Raw genomic sequence first — 25354 nt, 5'->3', positions numbered from 1 at the left:
CTTGCCACACAAACCCAATACAGTCATGGTTATCTTAAATAATACAGATGAACAGCTGCATCAATCACAGCTGGGATACATGGTCATTATATGATGATGTAACATTTTAGTTTCAAGGAGATGCATGTATCTTCACTTGGGAAAAAACATCTTTAAAATAAAATACTTCATTTATGTTGTGCTGGTTTTGGCCAGGATAGAGCTGATTTTCTTCATAGTAGCTAGTACAGGGCTATGTTTTGGAATTCTGCTGGAAACAGCATTGATAATTCAGGGATATTTTCGTTACTGGTGAGCAGTGCTTACAGAGTCAAGGCCTCTTCTGCTTCTCATTCCATCCCACCAGTGAGTAGGCTGGGGGGGGGGGGGGGGGAGGGCACAAGAAGTTGGGAGGGGATGCAGCCAGGACAGCTGACCCCAATTGACCAAAGGGATATTCCATACCGTATGACATCATGCTTAGCATATAAAGCTGGGGAGGAGGCTGCCGGGGGGACTACCGCTGCTCAGGGACTGGCTAGGCATCAGTAGGTTGGCGGTGAGCACTTGTTTTTCATTTGCATCACTTGTCTTTCTTGGATATCGTTTCTCTCCTTATGTTATTTTCCTTTTCTTTACAATTTTATTATTGTTGTTGTTATGATTATGTTTTATTTTTTTCAATTATTAAACTGCTTTTACCCCAACCCACAAGTTTTCTCACTTTTACACTTCTGTTCTCTCCCCCATCCCACCAGGCCGGGGTGAGGGGGAGTGAGCGAGTGGCTGTGTGGTACTTAGTTGCTGTCTGGGGTTAAACCGTGACAGTGTTTATCAAAGTAATATGAGTAAGGTAAACCAAAAAGCATTCATCTAGTGCTCGTCTTATGAAATTACATATTGAAGTCAGAAGAGAACTAAACAAAATACTTATTTTACAATAATTGCCATGTGCTAACTGTAGGTTTCTATTTATTTCCAACTGTTGAACAACATTAGTGGTACAAAACACAGCAAAAGAACTGTTTAAGGACGCAGAATGCTGGATCTAGAATGGATGTTTAACAAAGGAGAAGAGCAATGAGCTCTCCCCACTTCTCATTTTACATGCTGGAAAGCAGAGAATTGATAATAAGATCTTCTACTACTTCCAGGAGGACTAGTTATCACTGAAAATGCTGCCATACTCTCTGTGAGGAACAAATGCAGCAAGACGACTATCAGCTCTCTATTTCAACCCATCTTTTTTTCCAGTCCAACCCACCATGACGTCTAATAACAGCTGATTAATTTTAAATTAATATTAGAGAAAATTCTTCCATTTTAGAGAGAGATCAGCATTTATCAGCTTCACAGTTCACACGTGTTCATATCTAACTTGCACCATTCTTCGCAACCTACTCATTAGCACTCCAAGGTATAAAACATATACAAGCATAACTATTAAATAGTTCCTCTTTAAAACAAAATAGCTTACCTTAGCTTCTTCCTCTTGTGCTTTTTTCACAATTGCTTGTAGCTGCACTTCACGTTTAAATTCTGCATGGAGTAATTTTTCCTCCATCATCCTTCGTCTTTGATCTAATAATTCTTCTTTCCATTTCCGTACATCTTTCTCCTATATATAATGAGTAAATTCATTACTAGTACAGTAACTGAAATTAGGGCCTGAATTTTTCCACAAAATTTCCCAATATCTGAAGCTTTATTTACAGTAATAAAACATTTTGATGCTCTACACAAAGCCTACATTAAGTTTAACCCAAAGTATACTGATTTGCTAACTGCTTCAGTTTGGTGAGTTTTACCATTTATGCCAGATACATGCAACACATTTCTACTTTTATCATGCGTTCCCTGAATCTGAGTCAGTATAGTACGTCAGCAACAGTCTCATAGAAGTTCATGATTTGAAATAATGCTTTCTGTAATATCTGTGATGTACGAGTCATCTGTGAAAACTATGTGAACTCAGACTCCAAGGAAAATTTCGTTTCACCACTAGTTTTAATCTCTAACATTTCTAGACTACGTGGAAAAAAAAAAAAAAAAAAGCTTTACTGAAAGGCAGCAGACCGGCTCCTTTGTATTACAGAAAGCTTACCCTCTCCATTAATTTTTGAAGCTTCAGTGTCTTTTCTTCACGTAACTTTTCTCTCAGCTGTTGAGCTTTCATTTGTTTCTCTTCATGTTTCTTTTTGGACTCTGCTATTGTTCTTTTAATAAAAAACAAAGCAGAGCAAAAGCAAGTGAGACAACATTAACTGACAGCATTGCAAACATTTCTATGTCATTTTCAGTAAGAGAAAACAAACAGACCACCGGAGGGCAATTAATGTCCCCTAAATGTAAATACCGTTCTTCTAGTCTTCAAATCTTTATTTAATTGACAATGTAGCATAAGCCTAGTTCATTATGAAAATAATATACTGATTTCTATAACACTTTCCACCCACAGACTTAAAGAAAGTAGATTTATGAACTATGCAGCCATGAGTCTGGTTGCTTGTTTTAACTGGCTAATCAAGACAGGTAACAACTCTAAAACCTTTTGCGTGATGGTGACGACAGTTTTTCATGCATGTGTATTCCATGTCCAGGTGGACGTGCAGGCTCTTCTTCCACTCTGTCTCCCCAAGAATTACTCTGGCGCCATGATTCACGAGCTGTACATAAAGAAAACAAAGCCTTAGATGATTTAAACACACTTTTCTGGGAGAAGTGCAATTAACGAGGCTTAGTCCCTCTTACAAGTTCTCTCTCAAATGGGTTCTCTTGAACTTAGGTAAGGTGCAAACACAGACTGAAGCATGTCTAAACCCTGTGCATTTTCAATGCTTAATGATTTTATTACGCTTTTATCCAAATGTTAAGATAAACTGCGTAACTAATTTTAAAATTCTAATAGAGATGGGAGAAGAGAGCTGAAGAACAAAGACGCACAGAGATAGTTTGAACACACAAGTCCATCTTTCCTAAGGAAATAACATAAAAAATAATATAACTTGGAATAATAATTAGATGTTAGGGGGATCTTCTGAAACCTTAACTAGCCATGAGTAAAATGGGCATTTTTCTAACTTTTACTGTCATTTCAACATAAGCACAGTAATATATGAATATTTACCTTCATAATCTGCCAGAACATCATTCCAGTCCATAGACATACCGCAGAAAGATATGCTTCCGTTACCCATACTAGCCTGAAATTTAATATGATCCAGACGTAAAAACATAAACCTCAATTCGCAGGTGTACACACATATTAAACAGTGCCAACTCAGCAATATTCAGCAACGTTTCCAAACTGAACTAGCCATCTCAAAGACAGATGCTGTTCCTGCTGTTTCTGACAGTAGAAATGGAGACTTCTGCTTCAACCTAGAGTAGCTCCTGTGTGGTAGCAATGAAAATAACAAGTCCCAGCTCTCCCAGTTTTGCACACAGAAATAGGCAGCAGGACAATGACTGCAACATCAGAGCACTTTGTACCAGTCAGCAGCACTGTGCTGCTGAGTTTAGCTAAATACACCTTAGACAATATGGTATAATTATTACATGACATTATTTACTTTACTTGCATGTAAACCAGATTACATTAATGCAAAACCGAACACTAACAAATTCTATATTCATACTCTGCTGACATCAAAGACAGCTTCAAGTTGGGTACTTTAAAATAAATTTAACACTCACAGAGAAATCGCTATCATTGTCAGTCTCAATATTAATGTCATTGTTTTCCTCTGCTTCAATCTCTCTTGTTAATTGCTCTTCTTCTGCAATAGCACTAGCAATGGCTTCTTCATTTGCCTTTTCCAGGCGATCTGCTAACTCTTCTTTCTTAGCAAGGACTTCTGCCATAGACTGTAGGAAACACGAAACCAGAAAAAAACCAAAATCAGGAGCAGGCACAAAAAAGTGTTTCCATATAGTTAATATGAATTATACGACATTTTGTTCAACTTCTATTTACTTGCAGTTCCTTTACTGCTGTATTTTGCAAAGGTAGCTGAAATACAAACCCCACTAAAACTATTAGCAACTATTACTCATTTAATAGCTACATGAAACACTTAGGAAATTAATTACCATTCACATTCATTCCAAAACATATTACACAAACACTGTCATAAACAGCAACAAAGACAGTTCTCTAATTATTCTAAATACCTAGTCTTAGGGACCACGCAATGCATACTCCGAAATGTTAATGGCATGCCCTGCTCTTATCTCCAGAAAAAGAATCATGTGCCAAAGTATTATTTAAAGATTAAAATGGATCTGCAGATGAACTGTATCTGTAAAATTTACCAGTTAATACAACGGAATCTCAGGCTATCCTTGTTTTTCAACATGAATGACAAAATAGTTAGGCAAGAATGTAAGCCTGAATATGCTGACTGATTTGTCTTTTCCTTCTCTAATGTCCAGTACTGACTGGTTCATTTCCACTCCGGCTGCCAAACAATGTGCCACAACACACAAATCTGTGTTCAAAGCAAACTCATCAGTAGTAAGATGCTCGCAAGAGACACAAATCCCACCAAACTGTCAGCATCCTGAACTGTAAATAGCTGCGAGTCTGAATCAACGTTAGTGGATGAGATGCTAGAAATCAGCTCTAAAAACAAACAAATCCTTGACTTGGAAATCTTTGTAAAAGATGCTAAAGGGAAAGCTGTTTACAGGAAAACTTCTGCAACTCAGAATTTTAATCTAGTTTCTGAAGAAAGCAAAACAAACATAACCTGAAAGAATAACCTGGATTTTACGTAGCATTACTGCAATTCTCCACTCAGAGAATCCCAGTAAAGCAGACACACCTTGAAACCTGCAGAATTCTACAGACAAGAAAGGACATTCTTTTCAGGAAGCCACATAAAAAGAGAATACTGACTTAACATTTATTGCTTAAGAATGGCGTTCATCCAAATTGCTAGTTGTATAGGAAGACCCAAGAGAGCAGTTTAGCTAGTCTTAAAAGGCAGAGGTCTACATTTGTTTCTAACAGAATTTGGATATGCCATGTGTTTCCAGTTTGAATAATTAGCAAAACTGGAGTAAGAATTTAAAAAGAGTCTGACCTAAAATGATTGATAGTGGAAGGAAATGAAAAATTATGGCAAACATATATGTAAAAAAAGTAATGAGAGAACAGATCTCTCTATTCCAAATAATGCATTTCTATCTTTCTAGTTTAAGTTCAGGAACTTTACTGGAATTAAATCCTATCATGAAAACTATCTGTGCAAGAAATTATTTTTCCTACAGTAAGTACCCTACAGACTTTGCTACAATTTCTACAGCAGGCTAACAATAAACACTGTGCAATGCAACACAGAATGAGAAAATTAAGGCTTATATCTATTATTTACTCAGAATTCTTATAAGATTTCTTACCAATCTGGCAGCACTCACATTTGAAATATCTGAGGGATCCATTTCAGTTTCAGTCTTAGCTTTTTCTGTTTGATGCCTGTCTATAGTATCAGTGATCAGGGAGGAAGCTTCATTAATCTGCAGAGTTTCTGAAGTACAGTCAGTATTTGTGAGAACCGGAGGCATCTCAGAAACTGTTTTTAAGGAATCTTCTTGCATCGGTGTGCCAGTGCCCCCATTGTTTTCCGAGGCGTGTGCTGTGAACTAACAAGAGGCATTTGCAAAATTAACAAAATGTAACATACTGATTTTTAAAGTCACTAGAGTCAAAAGGATTTTAGCAAAATACCTGGCAACCTTACAGTGAGTGATGCAAATAACTCCACGTCTATTTCAGTTGCTCATAATCTTGCAAAAGTTGGATCTTTCTACCAGAAATCTTCTATGTATGAGATGTGCCTAATGCTGAGTTTTTGGAAAACATGCAAAACCTGTCCACAGCATTGTAAAATATATGGTTCACCTCATGATTTTTAACTTGCCTATTTGTGCCAACATCTTAACGTGTTTCCATAAATGTAAGTGAAATAGCCATTATTTTTAAATCCTTTTCCAATCTGGTTAGTGAATAAAACCTCTAGACCACACTACCTTTAGAAAATGCTCTAAAGAAGAAGTTGCAAGATTTAAGGTTAGAAAACGGTTCAAAATTGTACTGACCTGAGTCCTTTCAGTAAGAGGACCTTCAGACTGATGTAAAGGATCTTTCTGTACAAGCTCCGTGCTTTTGGATGCACCACTGTCAGTGAGAGAACTCCCGCGCTTATTCTCTGATGGCGGTGAAATGACATTTTCTTTGTCACTGTCACCTTTGGACTTCAGTGATTCTGCAGCTACAGGAGTTTTTGTTGCCAAAGCTGTGGATCGAGATCGAACAGGCCTTCCACGCTGAACTGTTTCCCAGCCCTCTGCATCCTTTCGATCTACATAAAAGATAAAACACTCCATCCTAAGAAAGGGAGACTTATAAATAGAAGTATTATAAACAACTATTTTATTACAGTATTACACAAGTTGTGTGATAAAAATGTTCTCTTTAAAAATCAATAAAAAAAAAAAATCAATGAAATATTCGTTAGCAAAGCTTTTTACTTCAAGTGTTGCTATCAGTTTCACAAACACTGAACAACTCTATTCATGGGACCAGCTCTGTTATTTCAAGAAGCTAAGCTACTCATACACAAAACCATGTGAAGAAAGGCAACATGTACTTAAGCTTTTCATGTCTATACCGCTATTTCACCAAATTGTAAAGCACAACAAAGCAACCACACCCTTGTTCTTCTTTCTAGCAACAGTAACATTGGAGGTCTTTCGTGAAAGTGCAAATCTCTGCAAGCACAGACGTAACTGCACATCTTAGTGTGGAAAGTATTGTCCAGAATGCGACTTACTATTCCAGAAATGTTTTCCTTACTTTTTCTGCTTGTTTCATAAAAATACACTAATCAGTGTCAGCTTTTGGAAAATTTGCTATTTCCTGGAATCCAGGAAAAGAAAATATTGCTATAGTGGGACTGCAAATTGAAGGAGAAAACAGAAGAGTAGTTTTGTTCAATTTACTTTGATGACTAAATAGCTGTTAAATACAACTTGCTGATCAACATTTCTGATATCTAATCTTGGTACATACCTGAAAAGCCTTCCAAGTTACATTTGTCTGCCTAAAGTATCAGGTCTTAAGGGTGATCACATTTCTAGAATATCAAGGTGAACACCCTTCTCCATATACAACATTTTTGTGGCCAGCAATTAATACCAGCACATAATTTCCCATACATCTTGAAATGACTGTGGTTCTTTTGAGACCTGATGGTACAACTCACAATTGTGAAAAGTAAGCTCATGCATGTCTAACTGCTGAACAGAAGTTCTTGCAAAAAAATCAAGAACTAACTATGCACCATATTTTCTAATATACTTTTGGCATAAGCTATTTTTAGGATCTTTCACATAAAAGGAAGAGAAGGGTGTGGGAGATTATTTTTACCTGGAGGAGCAGAGAATCAAAAAAACAACACTAAATTGCCTGATTTACAGAGGGAAAAAAAATCTAGAATAGAACAGAACTTATATATCAAAATTCATTCTCTGGGTATTTCCAAAGCTTTTACTAACAAAGATGGTCCTGTAGCTCAGGCATAAAGATCAGAGCTCAAACATTAATGTTTAACATAAATATGAATAAATATGAGTCTACTTGGTTGTCAAAAAATGTCATTTGAAACACCCAAGGGCGGTGAGAAAACTGAATGATTTGTATATTATGATGAATTGCACATTACCAACTTAAGGACTGGCTTAAAACTTGCATTTCTAGAGATCTGATTTTTAAAAGCAAAATATAAAGTGGCTTAAAAAATATAAGTTAAAAGCGTTATGCTCTCTAAAAATACCACCTGCTTTCAGTAGGAACACACGATGGTTAGGTTACAAGAAGTGAACCATCTTTATGGACTGCCAATAACATCTATATGCAACACACACATAGGGAGATGAGAAAACAAAATATTTTTTCTTCCTTTCAGAATACATATGTTTATTTTAAAGCAATTTACAGTACATAAAAAGGACCTGTGTTAACATTAGTTTTCATGGTCAAAAAATCCTGGAGTCTTTTTAAATTTCCCTCCAGGGCATATATTTCTGGCAACTGTAAAACAAGTACAGAAATTCTGGTACCAACACTTTCACTAGAAGTGCTATACTGCAAAGCACTGCAGTGGCACAGTCACAGGACTGTCAATAAAAATGAAGATTATTTTAGGTAAAAGATAAAACCGTTGTACCTACTGGACTTAACTACCTTTCGGTAGATTTGAACTGATGTTCAACATCAGCAGTAACCAATAAACTGGAAATTAGCCTAAACCAGAAGTAATGGCACTTTCATAGTTTGCTTCACTTGGCAACTAGCACTTCACAAACATTAAGTGCTTATTTAACTACTGGGTTCTTTTAACATCTCAGGATAAAACACAGCAGCCTAGACCAATGGCTGGTGTGAATCATGAGTTACCAGTGAAGTTAACAGGACTGTACTGAAATTTATCTTAGCTGAGCAGCTCATGCCATAGCTGTTTTTACATAACTGTATAATTTTTCACAAACCTTAACAATACTGATAATATGACAGATGCAAAAAGATAATTCAATTTGATATTTTACTGTTGAAACTGTTTTACTGTAGAAAATTTGCTGTATATTTTAAAGTAAACAAAATTCCAAAACTCTGTGTGAACGACTACAGTTGATCTCTTCAGATTACTGACGGTAACCAGAGACAGCATACCTCTGCAAAAAGCCTTTCTATATTCATTCCCCCTGTGTGCACTTGCACATGCTTTGGTACGCACCACTGATTAGAGAGGGGAATGACAATCAAAAATATATGGATTATATTTTTTTGCTTTACCACAGACTTTCCATTTGACCTCTGTTAAGTGACTTTGGCTTTATTTTCATTTCTTCATCTTTACATGAAAAAAATATTATTACCCACAGGAGCAAGTGATCGAAACATGCTACTACTCTCTCAGAGACAATCTTATCTCCAACAATACTCCAGGGAATGAGGTTTTAATTCTGCAAGAATCACAAACAGATTTACTGCAGAAAGCTCCAGGAACACAGCCTGTATAGAATATGGCCCTGCATTACGCGGGACTACAAGGACTGCTTAGGCCCCCTGTATATCACACCTGCTCCTACCCCACTGACTTTTGTAATTGGTAGGACCACAAAGATTTTGCTGTATATAGCTTATAATAAAATTTGGCCAAGAAATTACCCTGGCAAGTAATATGCAGACAACAAAGAGACTGTTCAGAAGACTGCTGAAATCAACCAAAAAACTGCCATTGCTTTAATGCAGCAGACTTTTGGATTACGATTCCTTTTGCTTGTCACTTACGAAACAAGATTGTTGCAAGATTTCACTTCTACTTGTTCTGAAAAATTGAAGTCAGCTCTTACGTAAGGCATCTTTTCTACATTAAAAAAGATCAGGAGATACCCTTTAGTAGTATCTACTACCTAAAGATAATTTTACTAACATCTAGATAATGTTATATTAATCTTATCTATATCTTAATAATAATTTTACTAATGCCTTCTAATATCTTCTACTGATAATCTTTACTAATATCTACTGAAGTTAACTCTACCAAAAAAAAAATTCTTGCCTGCCTTGCCTAGTTGATTCCTTGTTTCATGGCATATTTCTCAGTACTCTAAAACAGACAGAATTAATCAGAATAAAATTATTCAGAGCATAGCAAAGCCATAATCACAGTTACTACAGTAAAAATTAATCTTTTAGTAAAAGCCATACATGTTCAATTTTTAATTTGTATTTGTTCACAGTCATAATTATTACTCAAGACTCATCCCATTATTTTAACAGCACATAAATACTTGTGTTTGAATGAATATTGTTTGGTGAATTCTTCAAATACAAAAGTTTTTAATGCAAGCGTGCATTTAGACTGTTGAAATGTCTGGCATCAGTTTAACAGTTTTATGCCATCTGACAACTAGCTGTGCACAAGAAGTTACTTTTTCATTTTAATTCACTTATAAGTTTAGTATTCAGTCATTTCCAGGCATGTTTTTAACAAAAAGTTTGCAAAGCTAATATATTTATTGATATTAGATCACATAGTTCCTAATCTAAAGCACAGTTAATACTCAGTAGGGCATCACCCTTCCTCCCTTCCTTCACTTTTTTCCTTAAGTCTGGAATTCTTTTCATATAGCCCAGTAGCCATCTCCACATGCTAAGTATCACATGCTGGGTCTGATTACTCCCAGAGTTTTGTCAATGAATAATTCATTTGACTACCTTGATCATTCTCTAGTTTCATTTGAACTTCCCTGTCCCTGCTTGCTCTTGTATTACATGGAAGTGACAAGCCATCTGTTACCTTGAGGCCCTCATAGCCACCAGGGCCTTATCCTTTCAAAGTTACTCCATCTGGAAGAACTGGCCAAGTAGTCTTACTGGGAACATCAATAAACTAAGGAGTTCTACCTCAGGAGATGCATGCTCCTTCTTAAAAATTTACTTGCAAGTAACAGACTACCGAAGCCTACCTGACCTTCCCCACTCATTACTAAACTTCAGCCCCAATTTTTTTTTTTTAAATCTAAAGTAGTATTACTGCATCTAAAAGGCACTTTGGAAAACTATGACTACTTGAGAATCTGGAAGCAAATATAGAAACAGAAACTCAGCCGAAAAAGGGCAGAAGACATGAAAACCAGAACAATAAAATAAGAACAAAAACACCAGAGAAAACATAGTGGTGCAAGGAGTGGTAAATTTACAAACCATAACAAGAGATGGTGGGTTAACAGGCAAGACTTCAGTTAGAGATGTTGTCAGACTACTTTTAATGGCCACTTAAAAATAGGAGGGGGGGGGGGCAAAAAAAAGATAAAAAAAGAATGAATGAAAATTTTCAACAGAAATTATGCATAATAATTTGACAACCCAGTCAGGAATAAATAGTCCTCTGCTGTCTGTGATGACGTTCCTGCAATATGTTCTCAATATGCAGAAGTTATGCATGCTTCCACAAGATCAGGTGCCAGCATGTCTGAGCCCAAATCAGGACAGTTACTTTAGAGGACTGTATGTCCTGCAAAGCCTGAAGCCTTAGCTACATTACATCTATTCACAACTATGGACATGAGCATGGAAAGATAACAATAATAAGTAATAAAACTAGATTTCAAGTGTGGCAACAGCAAAAACATTCAGTATTTCTGAAAAGTTTACATGTTCTTGACTGCCCTTTCTCCTAAGTTATGTACAAACAATAAGCAATTATTCTAATTCTAAGCACCTACTTCCAGTCTTAATACACACTCTAAACTTGTATAACCTTACCAGGAGCACCTGGGAATTAATTTCATGCTAGGCTACTGTACTACTGTTACTAAACCAATCTTTTCTCCTGCCATAAATCAGTCAGACAATAAGACTGGACCACGTTTCATGTTGTAGAAAACACTCAAGCATGAAAGACAAAATTATTATTTTTTTAAAATTCATTAAAATACTGAAGTTAACACTAAGTTTAATGAGGGAAACGAGGTAGGATGATTTAACCTCATGTAATTAGGCATCCAGAAAAAAAATTATTTAAAGAAATATCTGGAAAAATAATGCATTTTCTCTCTCCCTAAGGACTTACTTAGTTAAATTTGGAAATTCCATCAACCATGAAACAGATACAATATCATACCACTCTTCCACTTCACAAAACCATTGTGAGACCTAATGATAATGCTGTTGGAAATCACTGGAGAAAAAGTGTTTTAGGGAAATCTTGCCAATGTAAGACCCAGCTGGGATTTAGGGTGGGCAAGAAAGCATTACAGGGTGGCAGGAGGAATCCTCCCTCCCACAAGGCCTGAATGTACCTAACAGCTATGAGTGCATTAGCTGGTGAACAGGCAGAGCAGATGATACACAAGCCTCGTATCTGCTTCAATAATGCATGCAAAGAGCCTTTGTGGCTCCCTTTGCGTAAACTTCACAGATTCTCTTGTGCTTCAGTGAGGTTAATTTGATTTTACCGAAGTGATTCTAGCCTCCATGCAAAGGATAACATGCTCCTAAAGAGAATTGGATTTGTTAAAAACATTACAATGCAGCCATGAGAAAATCATCGAAATTCTCCAATGCCGAATGTCAGAGATAATGGATTCTTAAGAATAAACAAAGCCTCTAGAAGGAATGACTGTTATTTCTTAAAATGAAATGTTTCAAGTCTAAATTGTATCGTACACTTCATTTTGAAAATCACTGAACACTTACAGGCCAGTACTACAGGACCTAAGTGGTTTTGCTCTTTTTGGAGCTTATCAGCTGCAGTTAATGGCCAATAAAACACAGCACAACACTGACTCCTCAGCCCTTTAAATGCCTAAAACTAACATAGGGATAAGGTCTTTTGTTCTCCTTTTAGCCTCTTAAAAATATGTTATCCTTATGGAAGTGCAGATCAGTTTTATTCCCTGTGAGCTAATAAAATTCTCCATATGCACAAGAATCCCCAATAAAGGTATTTTAACAACAGCTTGGAGTCTGTCACTTTAATATGAGCAATAATCCACACAAAAAGGTTTGATTATGAATAGCTTCAACTACTGGCAAAAATTAAAGGTAGAATTACACCTTCAGTTACAGTGTTGAAAACTCAGCCAAACTGCTACTGTTCTCTAACCAGCTCGCTGCAACTATATACAGCAAGATATTCCCTCATGCAAACAGCATCAACCAATTCCCCTTCAACCAACCATTTTTAGAGCACGGTTTTGATTGTTCTTTTCTAAGCGTAAGAATCCGCATGCTACTGAACTCATTTATGTTAAATTGCAAGACACTTGGACAAGGTATTTTGTTCCATAACATACCACAAGTCTCCAAACCACTACACATGACTTCTACTACTACTAGGTTGAACGTACAACTATCTTAAATTAATGCATGCTCTTCCAGTAATTTTTCTTTAAAAAAAAAAATTATTAACATTTCTTTTTAATTTCTTTCAGAATATCCATTTCTACATCTTGCCTGCTTATTTTGCAGAAAGTCATCTGGGACCACACATGAAAAAAATACATGGAAAAAATGCATCTCTGAAGACAATCTCAGGGTTCCAGTGTGTGCAAAGAAACTAACTTTATAAACCAAATGGTGAAGTTTTTTATGTCTACAACTAAACAAATCTCTTCTAAAACAAAAGACCCCACATCAAGCATTCTTTAAGGACAATCTTTAGAGAAACAATTCATAACTGAATGTGGTTAACTCTTGTCTTCAAAGAAAAAAAACCCCATCAATTGTTACTTCAGCGCAGTTCTAGTAACATCGTCTCCCTGGGCACATAAAACTACCTTGAGCTCTTTTTTACAGATTCCTGTACATGTATTATTCTTTATATTGTTAAACCATTCCAAACTACAGTCAGTTAGATTGTCAGTTTGTGACCAAAGACCTTTCTTTCTTGGGCTGTTGTGCACTGGTATTTTAACATATCAAATTCTAGTTAGCGGAAATACAGTGCAATATTACCTACACATGAAAACACAACTTTGTCTCAAACTTAACTATTCCAATGTAGGGCTGCATTAATCTTTTATCTCAATACTTAATTTAAACATTCTATTTTGCAAAGTTAGACTTAATTTTGGTTTGCAAATAAGTCATCACACTCTGAACTAACTTGATACCACAGAGTTTGTGAAAATAACTTAAGCCACTTAAAGAGACTTGCCATTTTTCCGCGATGACTTCTGTGCCGGAGGTGGCAGACAGGTTTGTGCTGTTGCTAGCTCAGGATTGGCAGCTTTAGTTCCATGATTGGCTTTTACCTTATCAGCCCAACTTACACCAGAAGGAGCCAGCCGTGTTGCAGAAATTGTCACTGCAGGGTTCCTAAATGAAAGTCATAGCTTTTTTTAGTGTCTAATCAAATAACAGAATGGTTCATTAGAAAACTTTATCAGCCCACTCTCTCCTCAATCTCAGCGTTCAATGATTCAGACTGAGAGCTAGTTTCAAAAACTGGAACCTACTATACAACAACAAGAAAAGCTTATTGTAGTAACTCTTCATACAGCCTGTGTCCTTTTCTCTTTACACAGTTTTAAAAAATGAAATTTATAGTTCTTCAACGTTAAAGCCTCAGTAGATTTCTCATCAGCAAAATCCCTATAAATTTACCTCATGAAAAAAGTAAATCTAACCACAGAAAAAAGGATGCAGCAATAAATCAGCAAGTGGGGTGGTTTGGGTTTTTTTTGTTTCTATTGGGTAACTACCTTGATAGCCTATTACATATTCCCAGTCACAGAAAAGTAAGAAGAAGATAGAAAACAGCGCTGCACATGGAGAAAAATTTCCAAGTTAGACTCCTTATATTTAGTAGTCAATGAAACTAAATGAACAGTAAGCTACATTCTCAGGTTAAAGTTTTTTCATGTCTAATGAAGAAACCTGCAACACTAGTGATGCACAAACAGTCCCCACATGGAACATTCTCCGATACCAAATTTTAGTATCATGGAAATAAACATATGGTGATTATTTACAGCCAAATATAACAGCTCTTCTATTGCATCTTCCTGGGTCCAGCCTAATTTCATCAATGAACTGTACAGAATGGGCTGCAACCATTATTAATACAAGGAGTCTAACAAAGCATATGGGCAGGAAGTCCAAGAAAGGGCAGGTTTAATTGTAAATGTAGATCACAAATCCATAACATACTGTTCCAAGGTTAAGTAAATAAAGGTATAGCTGTATTTTCTATTACCTACTCAGCAAAAATAAATTGGAAACATGGAAGGCCATTCTATTAACTTTCAGAAAGTCTAAATAACGCTGACTACCCAAACTTTGAATTTCTGGATGGACAGAACTGCAGTGGTTTTTTAATTATTTTGTTTTGCTTTTTGTAAAAAGTTGCCATTTTCTGCATAATGCTTAGAGCAAAAACCTATATAGTTTTAAGTGAATGCAAGGAAATTTTTTTAAATTGGAAAACGGTAACATTCAAGAAGCATATGTTCAAGAAGCGTCCAATTCTCTTCTGTAGCAAGAATCATTTTCTCTGCAATCATACAACTGATTTCTTTTCCAAACTTTACAACACTGATTAAAACAGTCCAACAAATTCAGCTGCCTCATTAGCTAAAGCAAATCAAGGATAAAGAAATGGAGATCTTGCAAGCTTCAAACAAATGTGTAGAAAACCCCCATATAGCTAGAGTGTTCACTTATTTTAAGCCCAATGAGATGTCAATTTGTCATTATTTCCTATTTTTATCAAGTCACTCATCAAAAAACCCTATCATGAATAATTCCATAAATTATAAAAACGTGGCTGATTGGTTTGTTTGTTTTTAATAATCCCCACTGATCCTACAGGGATGCAATACCATTTCCTGTGAGGAAACCAGGAAAAAAGGCCAAGCCCCGTACCCTGTCTCTGATAGTTCCATACAGCCAAGCAAAGACACTACTGGAACCATGCAGTACGGAATGACTTTTCCTTGGCATACTCTCCAGGTTGCAGCAATTTACACTGAAAAGTTGTTGTAATTTATTAAACACATCTTTGTGTTTAATAACTGAAGATGGACTTTAATCTTCATGATACTAATTTCTAAAGTCATTTAATGCTTTTGGCATCCAAAGCATCGCATAATAACAAATTCTACATACTAAAGTCTTGAAAAATACTTCTGTCATTTTAGGCTCGGTGTTTGATCATTTTAATTAGTACTTCCAATTCCTTTTCATGAAAAATAATGAACAAAATTTTCCTACTCATCTTCTCTGTATGTGATTTTATTTGTCATACCCTTCTTGTTATCTCTTCTCCAAATTCTCTTCTTTTTGCATCAGTACTGTTGGATACTTCTGATTGTTCCTGTTTCCGGCTTCTGTACTTTTCCTACTTTTTCTATACTGCTTTTGGGAAGAGTTGAAGATGACCACAGGTACAAGTCATTCACTATGAATTTCTACAGTGGTATAACACCACCTTCTCTTCTGTCCTCTATTCCTTTCTGAATAATTCCTAGCGTTCTGTCAAAAATTTCCATAGTACACCAAGTATGTCTAAACCTTTATTTTCTATCCTGTTTTCTCAAACACACACAAAATATTGTAGTTGTCTGGTGTTGCCTTGCTTTGAGACACACAAGCAGACTAAGACAGAAGAAAAAGTTTGCAAGTCTGAAGCATAGGAAACTCATCCTGTTATTAGTTGCTTTAACACACACAGCTGCTAATCACCTCCCTGTGATGGTGAATAAAACAGCTCCAGCAACAATAGCAACATGTAATTACATACCAAAAAAGCTTAGCTGAAAGACATTGTTACGCTGAGCTGTTGTTTGTGTTCTAATAAAAATAAAAAAACATTGATTTCCACCAGATTCAAATTTTTCATTTGACTGCTTGTGCATATCTTCTCCCCATCATGATGCATTTAAGCAGACACCACTCAGATGTTGTCAGGTACGTATCAATACATACATCTACAAAGAGACTAGCACCACTGGACCGATTTTTCCACCAAACGTACTTTGTAGTATTTTTGTAGAAATATTTGATATTCAAAATTTAAGAGAGTTCAACACTTGGAGGTACTGACCAAATATTCTAATATTACATCTCTGCTGAGGACACTGTAATCACTTATGAAACAGTACAGTATGTGCTCTAGATCCCAACAAACCTAATGAACTACAAAACACACCCTGAGAAAGATTTAAATTGGACACATACATGCTCTCCAGAACTGAAAACAGTGCCAGACAGTGCTGCTCTAAACTGGTGTTTATGCACATTTTTGCTGAACTGCTTTCAAACAGTCATTTTCATTTTAACAAGTAAAAGATGCTTTATTGTAATATATAATATGCTCTATACTTAAACTAGTATCAGTTTTTCTTTTCATCAGAATCACAAACTCACTTTAAATTCACTCTTTTTGACCTATATTTTTTTATAGTTTTTTATAGTTTTTGAGCTACACTTTTGCACACTCAGCTGGCCATTCCCATTGCATACACTGGCAATTTTAAAATGCCTATTACAGACATTTTGACCTTTGTTTTGTAGTGGGAAGAGAGTACTAAATAGATACCATGAAATACACTAACTGTATTTTATCTTCAGGTCTTCTGAATGACCAGTAATTAAATATATAACAAAGTAAGTAAAAAATGAAGTCCTTGATAGGATTTTTTTTTTTTACAGACCGTGTGCTTTTCTTTCATGAATGCAAATAATTGCTTATATGACTTAATAAATAGCAAAACAATATATTGATTACTATAGAAAAATAGCATATTCATGAACTCTGCTTCAAATGAATCCTTATTTTAGCTTTAATAAACTTATGATCTGGTTTCATACCCAAAATTTAAACTTCTTCGAGCATTTGATGTCACACTAATTCTATCTGTTGATGGACTTGGCATCACATGGCGTCCTGGAGACATTTTCTTTACTTCCCAGGCTAATGAAGTAGGTCTGCAAATGCAGGAAAGAAAAGTTTAAAAATAAAATTTGCAATAACTATTCCTCTATCACCTTAAAGGAAAAACAGCACCGACAAATGCTATGAAGTATTAATGAATACTGCTGAATTTAATCATACATCTTAGCAAATGTTTCTACAACTCCAAACTGTATTACCCAGACCCATATCAAAAATAATGCATACTCTCAGGACTACAATGCTTATTTTAACTGTCAGTGCGGAACCAAACATCAAACCAACCAGCTAAAAAGAAAGGATCAGGGGTAGGACTGGAAATATCCTCTAGTTCTAATGAGAATAAAAATGCACATAAAAGGCCACAATTTAAGGTACCCTACGTTTTCCTATGCTGTGTAACAGAACATTCAATACAGTTTAAATGATGCTTTGGTTAATGTAAGTGTCAAGTATCTCCAGTACATAGAAAACTTCAGAAGCAACCAAATATATCACCATCCCCTCCTTTTTATCATACTACTGACATAACAAACTCTGTCAGCAATAACATTTACCGATAAATGTGTACTTGCAAAGATAATTGAACAGGTTGATTTAAGTTAACTGCCACTAACATAAAATGTTCTCATCCAAACAGATGTAGTTTGACGTGGAAGCCGGGGTAGCAGTTTCATTATGCATCTCACTGAAGCTGACGCTATCTTCTTTTTTATTTTTAACTCTTGCTCCTGAAGCTATCCGATTACATGAAAATTACAACTGGCAGTTAAAAACAAAACTAAACTTGTAGAACCCAGTGCTGGTGAAGACAGATTCAGAAAAGCACTTACATAAATTATTTTTTAACTGGTTCCAGTACTACTAGCAGGATTAATAACCTATAAACAACTAAAAAACCCACTCCGTCACGTTTGGTCTATTTTTTGTCTCTACCTAGGCAGATGAGTGATCGAACTCACTACCTAACAAAGGAAAATGGAAGAACTAGAGTGTATCGCTCCACACACACTGCGGCTCTCCCATCTTGTACAGACACAAATTATACCAGCAAAACCTTACTTCTCATTTACCTCTCAAAGCTAAAACTTAGGCACCAAGGCACAAATTCAACGCTAGGCACAAACTGTAATGATGTAATCAGTTTTACCTTTCTGATACTATACTTCCAAACTCTTTACCATTTCCGGCACAGCTCCTCACTGGTAACACTACCAGGGAAGATAAAATCCCCTCTATGTCCTCACACGAGTTCTGTCCCCAGATGGAAAATTTCCTTCCTGATGCCCCAGAGCAAATATTAAAATTGGTTCTATTTGTTGAATCTCTGCTACAAAATGAAGTTTAGTATGAGACAGTATTTGGATGTAGACTAAAAATATATAAATCTAATTACCTGCTTTGAGCATCAGCTTTTTCTAGCTTCTCCTGTAGCTGTATCCAGTCAATCAGTGCTTTGAAGTCCCTTACGTAGTTATCAAGCATCATCAGGACTTCCTGAAAAGCAACCATTACATCAACCATTTAAAAAACAATCCCCCACCCCACTAAAGGAACTGAAAAGAAAGTAGGGATTTACTAATCTGTAGCGCTCTTATAAAAAACACCAAGAAAAACCCTGAAAGGAAAAAAGCCCAGATAGTTAAGATTTTTATGTGAACAAACATTGATACATTTATCCTATCAAAAAACGTGCACATTTCTTAAGATCTCTGCGAGAACCAACGTCTATGAACAAAATAGCAAAATTTGGCAAGAAAATAATTCCTAACATACATAAGTATCACTGTTTCAGGATTTTTTGGTCAGAATTGTTATCTTTTAAAATATGCTGGACATACTTCATCAAATAAGTAAAGCTGTCTGTAAAACCTGATAGACCTGTGGGAGACTAAAAATGTCACAATTAATCTGTTTGTGAAGTAAAAATACATAAAGCTACACAAAGGCAACTGCATCAGATGGAGGGAATTCCTTCTGGAGAATCCTGGGATCCCTGCTTTAGAAAAAAATAGTTCTTATGCTTCTGAAGTTCAGCAAACTGTAACCTGTTCCTACGGACTTTCAAGTGTGCAGAACTTTCAAATGACATCTTCTTGTATGCGTCCAGATTAATGACATTCTATTGTCACCCGAGATTATCAGCACTATTGTACTAATAAAGCAGCTTTTAATCAAAAAGACTATCATGGTGATATTTTGAGAGGCAAAAAGAGAAAGACCACAGCATTACACTTGGTTTATAAAACCATCATGTTTGACATAAACTTTGCATCTTGCAGATTATCTTGTTTATTTCTCAGTAAGTTTACATTCTCTTCTCTGATTAGGACACCTTAACAAGTGAAAAGAAGTCACTAATTGCACATTCTTGTCTAGTGATTACATGTCCAGACTTTACAACTCCAATAGCCAGATTATACTTCTTGACCATTACAAATCAATTAATTTTTTATCATTTTAAAAATTATTTTTTAACTATATGGAGCTACTGAAGAATTTATGCATTTTTACATGAATTAATCACTGAAAGCTGTAGTCATGAACATATTTTATGGCTTGAAAGATTTACAAATTATCATAAAATAACACAACTAGGAGGGATCTTAAGAGCAATCTAGTCCATCCCGTAATTCCTGGATAGGATTAAACATACACCGTCAGAAATTATGTGAGCGTGCTGGAGTTTTATTCAAAATACTGCAAAATCTTGACGAAGTAGTTAGAAACTTGTAAATTATGTGTTGGTCTCTAACAAATAAAATTAACTGTTATGAAAAGACATACAAAATTAACTTGACTTCACACTGTATCATGAAGAAATTAATAGATAAAATGCCAGTGGCTGAACAGTAGGGAACTAGAAGACTTCTTTCTGACAAAAATATCCTTAACTTTCAGAAATTATTGACTGTATGTACTCATTTCCAGTTAGGTCAAATGTACAAGTGTAGTAACTATACTAAAGTCAGTTTACATACAGCAACAGTCAAAAATTAAAAGGTAAGTTGGGATCCTGCAGTCTTTACTCAAACAATTGTGCCATTTTTTCAGAGCAAAGCAGAGCAAAAGACGACACGATTAAACTCTTAGCTTTGTTCCCTGAGCAAACGATAGTTATCTACTGTCACTGGTAGAGAAAGGAGCAATACTTTACCATGCAGGAAGCTAGGAAATCACCTAAATTCCACATATAAACTCAAAAATCATTTACTGAATGTGACAAAAAACACACAGACCATCACAGCCAACAGGCATACGGCACCTTCTCAGCAGAACTGATTATCACCCAATGAAGCACATTAATGTGTTTCTGAAGGAGATAATTCGAGATCACGTCAATCAGAAATAGAAGCTTTCGTAACTACCCTTTCAAAGCCAAGAAAAATTTATACTGTACTCTATGATGACAACACGCTGAAAATAATACAAATCCATAAATGAAGGTAGAATTCTACAAAAACTTGTATCAGCTTCACATGTAGAGTATAAAATATAAACATAATTTTATGGTACAAGGAAAAACACTAATAACAAAGTGTTGCTGTTATGTAAATTCTTTACTACGTCAAAGTCATTCCTGCTAGTATTAAGAGAAATTTTCTGGTCAAAGCAAATAATTATTACTTAGAAATAATTTGGGAAGAATTACAAATGAAAACGTCTTGGTTCTTAAGTGTATAACTACAAATTTTAACAGTAAAACTTTTAACACTGAAAACAGTAAAAACACTCTACTACAGTACAGGTAACTAATGCACATTTTTGTAACATCATGTCCCGCTCATCCTTACTTTTAATTGTCCTTATAATAGAAAAAGGACCTTTAACGTATGCAAAACACTTTTTCATATAAAGTTATATGGATGATTATTCATTTTGTTTAACACAAATGCAAGTCTGAAATTCAGCTTCAGTTTTCTCATAAGTATCCTTTTAACTAGTACGTATGACAGATATAGAGCATATGCTGGTTGTTACAAGGGAAAAGTCACAAGAAAGTCAAACACAAGGGAAATCAAACACAATACCACTGCTGATGTAAAAGTTGGTCTTTGTTTTGAAATACTCCACAAAAAAGCTAACAAAAATTTTTCTTACAAGGCAGTTGGTTTAGAGCACCAGAATAATTCTTAAGTAAAGTCTGCTACAAGAAATGAGCAAATCGTGTATTTTAGCCAGTTCTTTTTTCAGTTTCACTAATAAAATTTCAGCTTTCTAATTCAATTCATGTCCATTTAGGTTAGCCCATACTAAGTTGTGCTGACTGTTACTAACAATAAGAGCATAGAAAGCAAAATTAAATTCTGGATCATTTACTTTTCAAGTCTGCCACTAAGATACTCCTCACCAAAAAAAATGAATACATCTGAATATGAGTTGTATTTCTGAAGTTACTTGGCACAGGAAAAAAAATACAATAAATGGCTTAACCTATTTTAAGGAATGTTTAGCTACACATTATCAGAAATGATCAGAGCAGAACCATGCAGCTGTAACCCGAGTCATGTTTTACGAACAAGGGAATACAAACAAGACAAGCAGCTGGAGCGGCCCCATATTCACTGATGCACATCTTTCTCCCTAAAGCTATGAGGGCCATTTTGTCAAGCAGGATGAAGCAGAACAAAAGTGGCTCTGAAAGCGCCGTTACAGGCATCCAGATAACTACATATAGATGTACAGCTAAAATTACCAATTAGTTTACCAATTGGCTGCAACGGATTCGATTGGTTTGTAATTAATTCTAGTTACTGGCGCATACAGCAGGACGGTTGGCGCCATCCCTTTGTCCTACTGACACACAATACTGGCGTGCAGGGCTCTGGGGTCTTGGACATCAATACAGCTCTCTAGCTCACCTACGGTACTGAGTGTAGCAGATATACCCTGTGGTGCTGAAGCAGTGGAAACTTGTACCACTTGAGAAGGTGCTGACAAAAAGGAACCTTCATGGGGTAGACTACGGCTGCACTAGAGTCAAAACAATTTTAAATCCCATTATTTTTCAAGGTCATATCCATCCCATACGATTTTTAAAGAGCCAGTTCAAACTAAAAAAGAAAGTAATACTGTTAAAAAACAACACTTAAAGGAAAATCAGTGACGTAAAACTAAAAACACTCACAATACGGCTCCTGTTTCTTTCTCCCCTTTGTTCAATTCTCTGATCAATAGTCCTGCATGTCAAAAAGCTCTTTTTGTGCTTTTCCTTCTTTTCTCCAGCTCTCAGTCATTGCTTTGGTTTCTATGTATTTATCTTAAAAGTTGTACTTCTAGTCTCTTCAATTGGGTGATCATATTAATTACTTTGCAATCAACAAGGATCTCCAACATATAGAGTAGCCATATCAAAATAATCCTATATTCCTGAATCAGGACAACCTTGACCTGGGTCCTAGATAGGCCTATTATAATCCTTAAAAACAGAAGTCCACTTTGTTTGGAAATCCCGTAACAGCTTTGAAACGTCATCTTCTCCATTTATTCTCCCATTCTCAAACAAGGAGAAGGAAAACAGGGAAGCATTGAAGATTGTAGTATTTTAAGGTTACTACAATTCAAAATAGTAGAACGCATGTCAGAGAAATTAACATCTGTACTTTAGCTTATTCTCAAGGCTAGAAGTGTGTGTGTTATTTTACAAACTATGCATACTTTATATTGTTTCATTATCTATACCAAGTATTTTAGATTATGTATTTACCAAAATGAACTCCATTTTCTTGTACTAGAGTACATTTTTAGCAGGCAACATAAGTTCCTTCTTTCTTTCTTTAAATTTATGTTTTTAAGGTTAACTGGGTGTTTCAGTAATTTAACATAAAAATAGCTTCAAAAATTCCTTGTAGCCTTTTTCATACAATTGAATTACAAACACTTAAAGCCAGCTCTGGGGTTAGGTTAAACAAAGACGATTGCCAAAGCGGTTCTTACAACTTTGGGAAAGGACAAAAAGAAACAGCTCCTCTAGCCAAAGGACTCTCATTATACCAACTTCAGTACATAGTAGATAATATTAAAAAAAAAAAAAAAAAAGACTCTCAAACAGATGCAGAGAGGAGAAAACCAGAATAATTTTCCAGTAACTAAAGTTTTCTCAATTGGTGTGCCTTTTTAAATGTTCTCACCCTAGCCTTGCAGAAGCCACTAAGCAGCACATTCCAGATAGTAAAGCTGCAGGAACACATGGCCTCTTCGATCCCAGTGTTAAATGCACCGTATCTGGCCTCAGTTTGTTCCTCATTGATTCACCTACAAAATGACAGCCATAATCCACTATCTGCCAAGGTATAACTGTTACCAAAGTAAATCTTCTACATAAGAATGAATGTAGCAGTCAGGGGTCACATGCAGAGACTTAATCACACAATTCATTTACACAAAAAATGTAAGTATATATACGTATATATGATGGGAAGGATGGAAAGGGATGGAATTATCCAGACTGCCAACGAGAAGAGATGCCAGCTTTTCAGCATCTGGCTTTTTAGAATAGATTACCATTCTGAAAGATCTCATCCATTTCCACCTGCGAGACTGGATGCCCAATCATTACCCCATTTTCCTGTCCTTCACTGTTGACTTATCTGCAGAAGATGACAACAACGGAAATGTAAATGTCCCAAGAGAGGCAGGAGGAATGCTCACAAAAGGGATTTTCCCTTGGCATTGACTGTCACAATACAGCCACAGGGTATTTACTTAGAAAGAGACATAAACATACTCTTCCTAAATATCTCCAAATTCAGATATAGAAGACATGTATTTTTTATAAGTGAGTGTTAAGTGGCAGCCTTGCATACTTCTGACATAGTCCAACTGCAGAATTAGACCTTCTCAAACAATCTGAATATATAGTCCATAAAACCCTATTGATCTGAAGGACTGTCTTGTGAGAAACACAGAAAAAGAACTAAACATGTTCTAATATGCACATCATTCACTTGGGCTTTCAGGGAAACTCATAATCATCTTGGTTGTACTAAATAAAAAGACAAGAGATTCAATCATATGGAATAGAGTTCATTCCATGCTGAAATTCTCCTTCTAACTGGAAATGTTCTAGAGGTTCAAAGAATGAAGACATCAGTACAACAAGGTATTAAGTTAATGCTCAAAATGGTTACAAAATTGATAGAAATACACTTAACAGAGGACTCTACTGGGGAAATAATTAGCAATTAGAAGAATTTAAGTGTAAAAAGCAAAAGATGCTGATTAAACCTTAATTAAAGAACACAAATTTTGCAGTTTAGGTTGTTTTGTTTTGTTTTAATTCCTTTGGAAAGCCAAGATTTTTTTCACGCAGAGACCCAGAGGAATCCAGGACACTGGAACAAGAATAATGTAGCTACACAGAATACTTAGAGGCCTGCACTGAGGAAATAAATTACTTCATAATTCTTCTCGGGATACCTTTCTTAGGGTTTGTAGCAGTACAAGGAAAGAAGAGAAATTCACATATAACAAATTATCTCTCCCAAAAAGCCTTAAGTATCAAACCCTGATTCTGTATTTTTTCCTCCCTGGAACTAGTATCTTCCACATTTTAAAAACAAAAAGTAGGGGAGTGGGGGCAGAAATCAAAACTTATCCTCCAAAAAAAGTAAATTAGACAGTTGATTTGGCTCTTATCAGTGGAGATAGGATCAAGATCCTCTTTGGATCAACTTGACCATTATACTGAATTATTGCAGATTTCCTTTTCACTGAAGTTAAGAAAATCTTGGGTTTTTTACCTTCAGCTCCAACATGTTCAGAAACAGATTTTTTGGCTGTCTTAAAAGCTAGTGATCAGCCTGGATGACCATGGGTCTCAGTCTGCATGCACAGATTGCAAACATTAGAATTAGCATACCCAGAACCAAAAGCAGCCCTCACAAGACATTCTCAACAAGCGACAC

The 25354-nt window shown here is 35.7% G+C and overlaps 1 protein-coding gene across 7 annotated transcripts in view; it reads right to left on the bottom strand.

The window, feature by feature from the left end:
* Positions 1-25354, bottom strand: part of SCAPER (S-phase cyclin A associated protein in the ER) — a 170930-nt gene that overhangs the window by 120956 nt on the left and 24620 nt on the right. For 6 of the 7 annotated variants that reach the window (XM_030013421.2, XM_030013418.2, XM_030013420.2 and 3 more), the window contains 10 exons: positions 18844-18944; positions 17366-17482; positions 13710-13870; positions 6082-6344; positions 5383-5625; positions 3676-3846; positions 3107-3182; positions 2528-2645; positions 2084-2195; positions 1457-1597 (listed from right to left, as the gene is read on the bottom strand). In XM_030013421.2, the coding sequence (XP_029869281.1) occupies positions 1457-1597; positions 2084-2195; positions 2528-2645; positions 3107-3182; positions 3676-3846; positions 5383-5625; positions 6082-6344; positions 13710-13870; positions 17366-17482; positions 18844-18944 (1503 nt within the window). The remainder of the gene's footprint in view (positions 1-1456; positions 1598-2083; positions 2196-2527; positions 2646-3106; positions 3183-3675; positions 3847-5382; positions 5626-6081; positions 6345-13709; positions 13871-17365; positions 17483-18843; positions 18945-25354) is intronic. The other variant, XM_030013419.2, reaches the window with a different exon arrangement.

The sequence above is a fragment of the Aquila chrysaetos genome, chromosome 5, assembly GCF_900496995.4.
Source record: "Aquila chrysaetos chrysaetos chromosome 5, bAquChr1.4, whole genome shotgun sequence".
Lineage (NCBI taxonomy): Eukaryota > Metazoa > Chordata > Aves > Accipitriformes > Accipitridae > Aquila > Aquila chrysaetos.
This window is presented reverse-complemented; position numbering and strand designations above follow the sequence as displayed.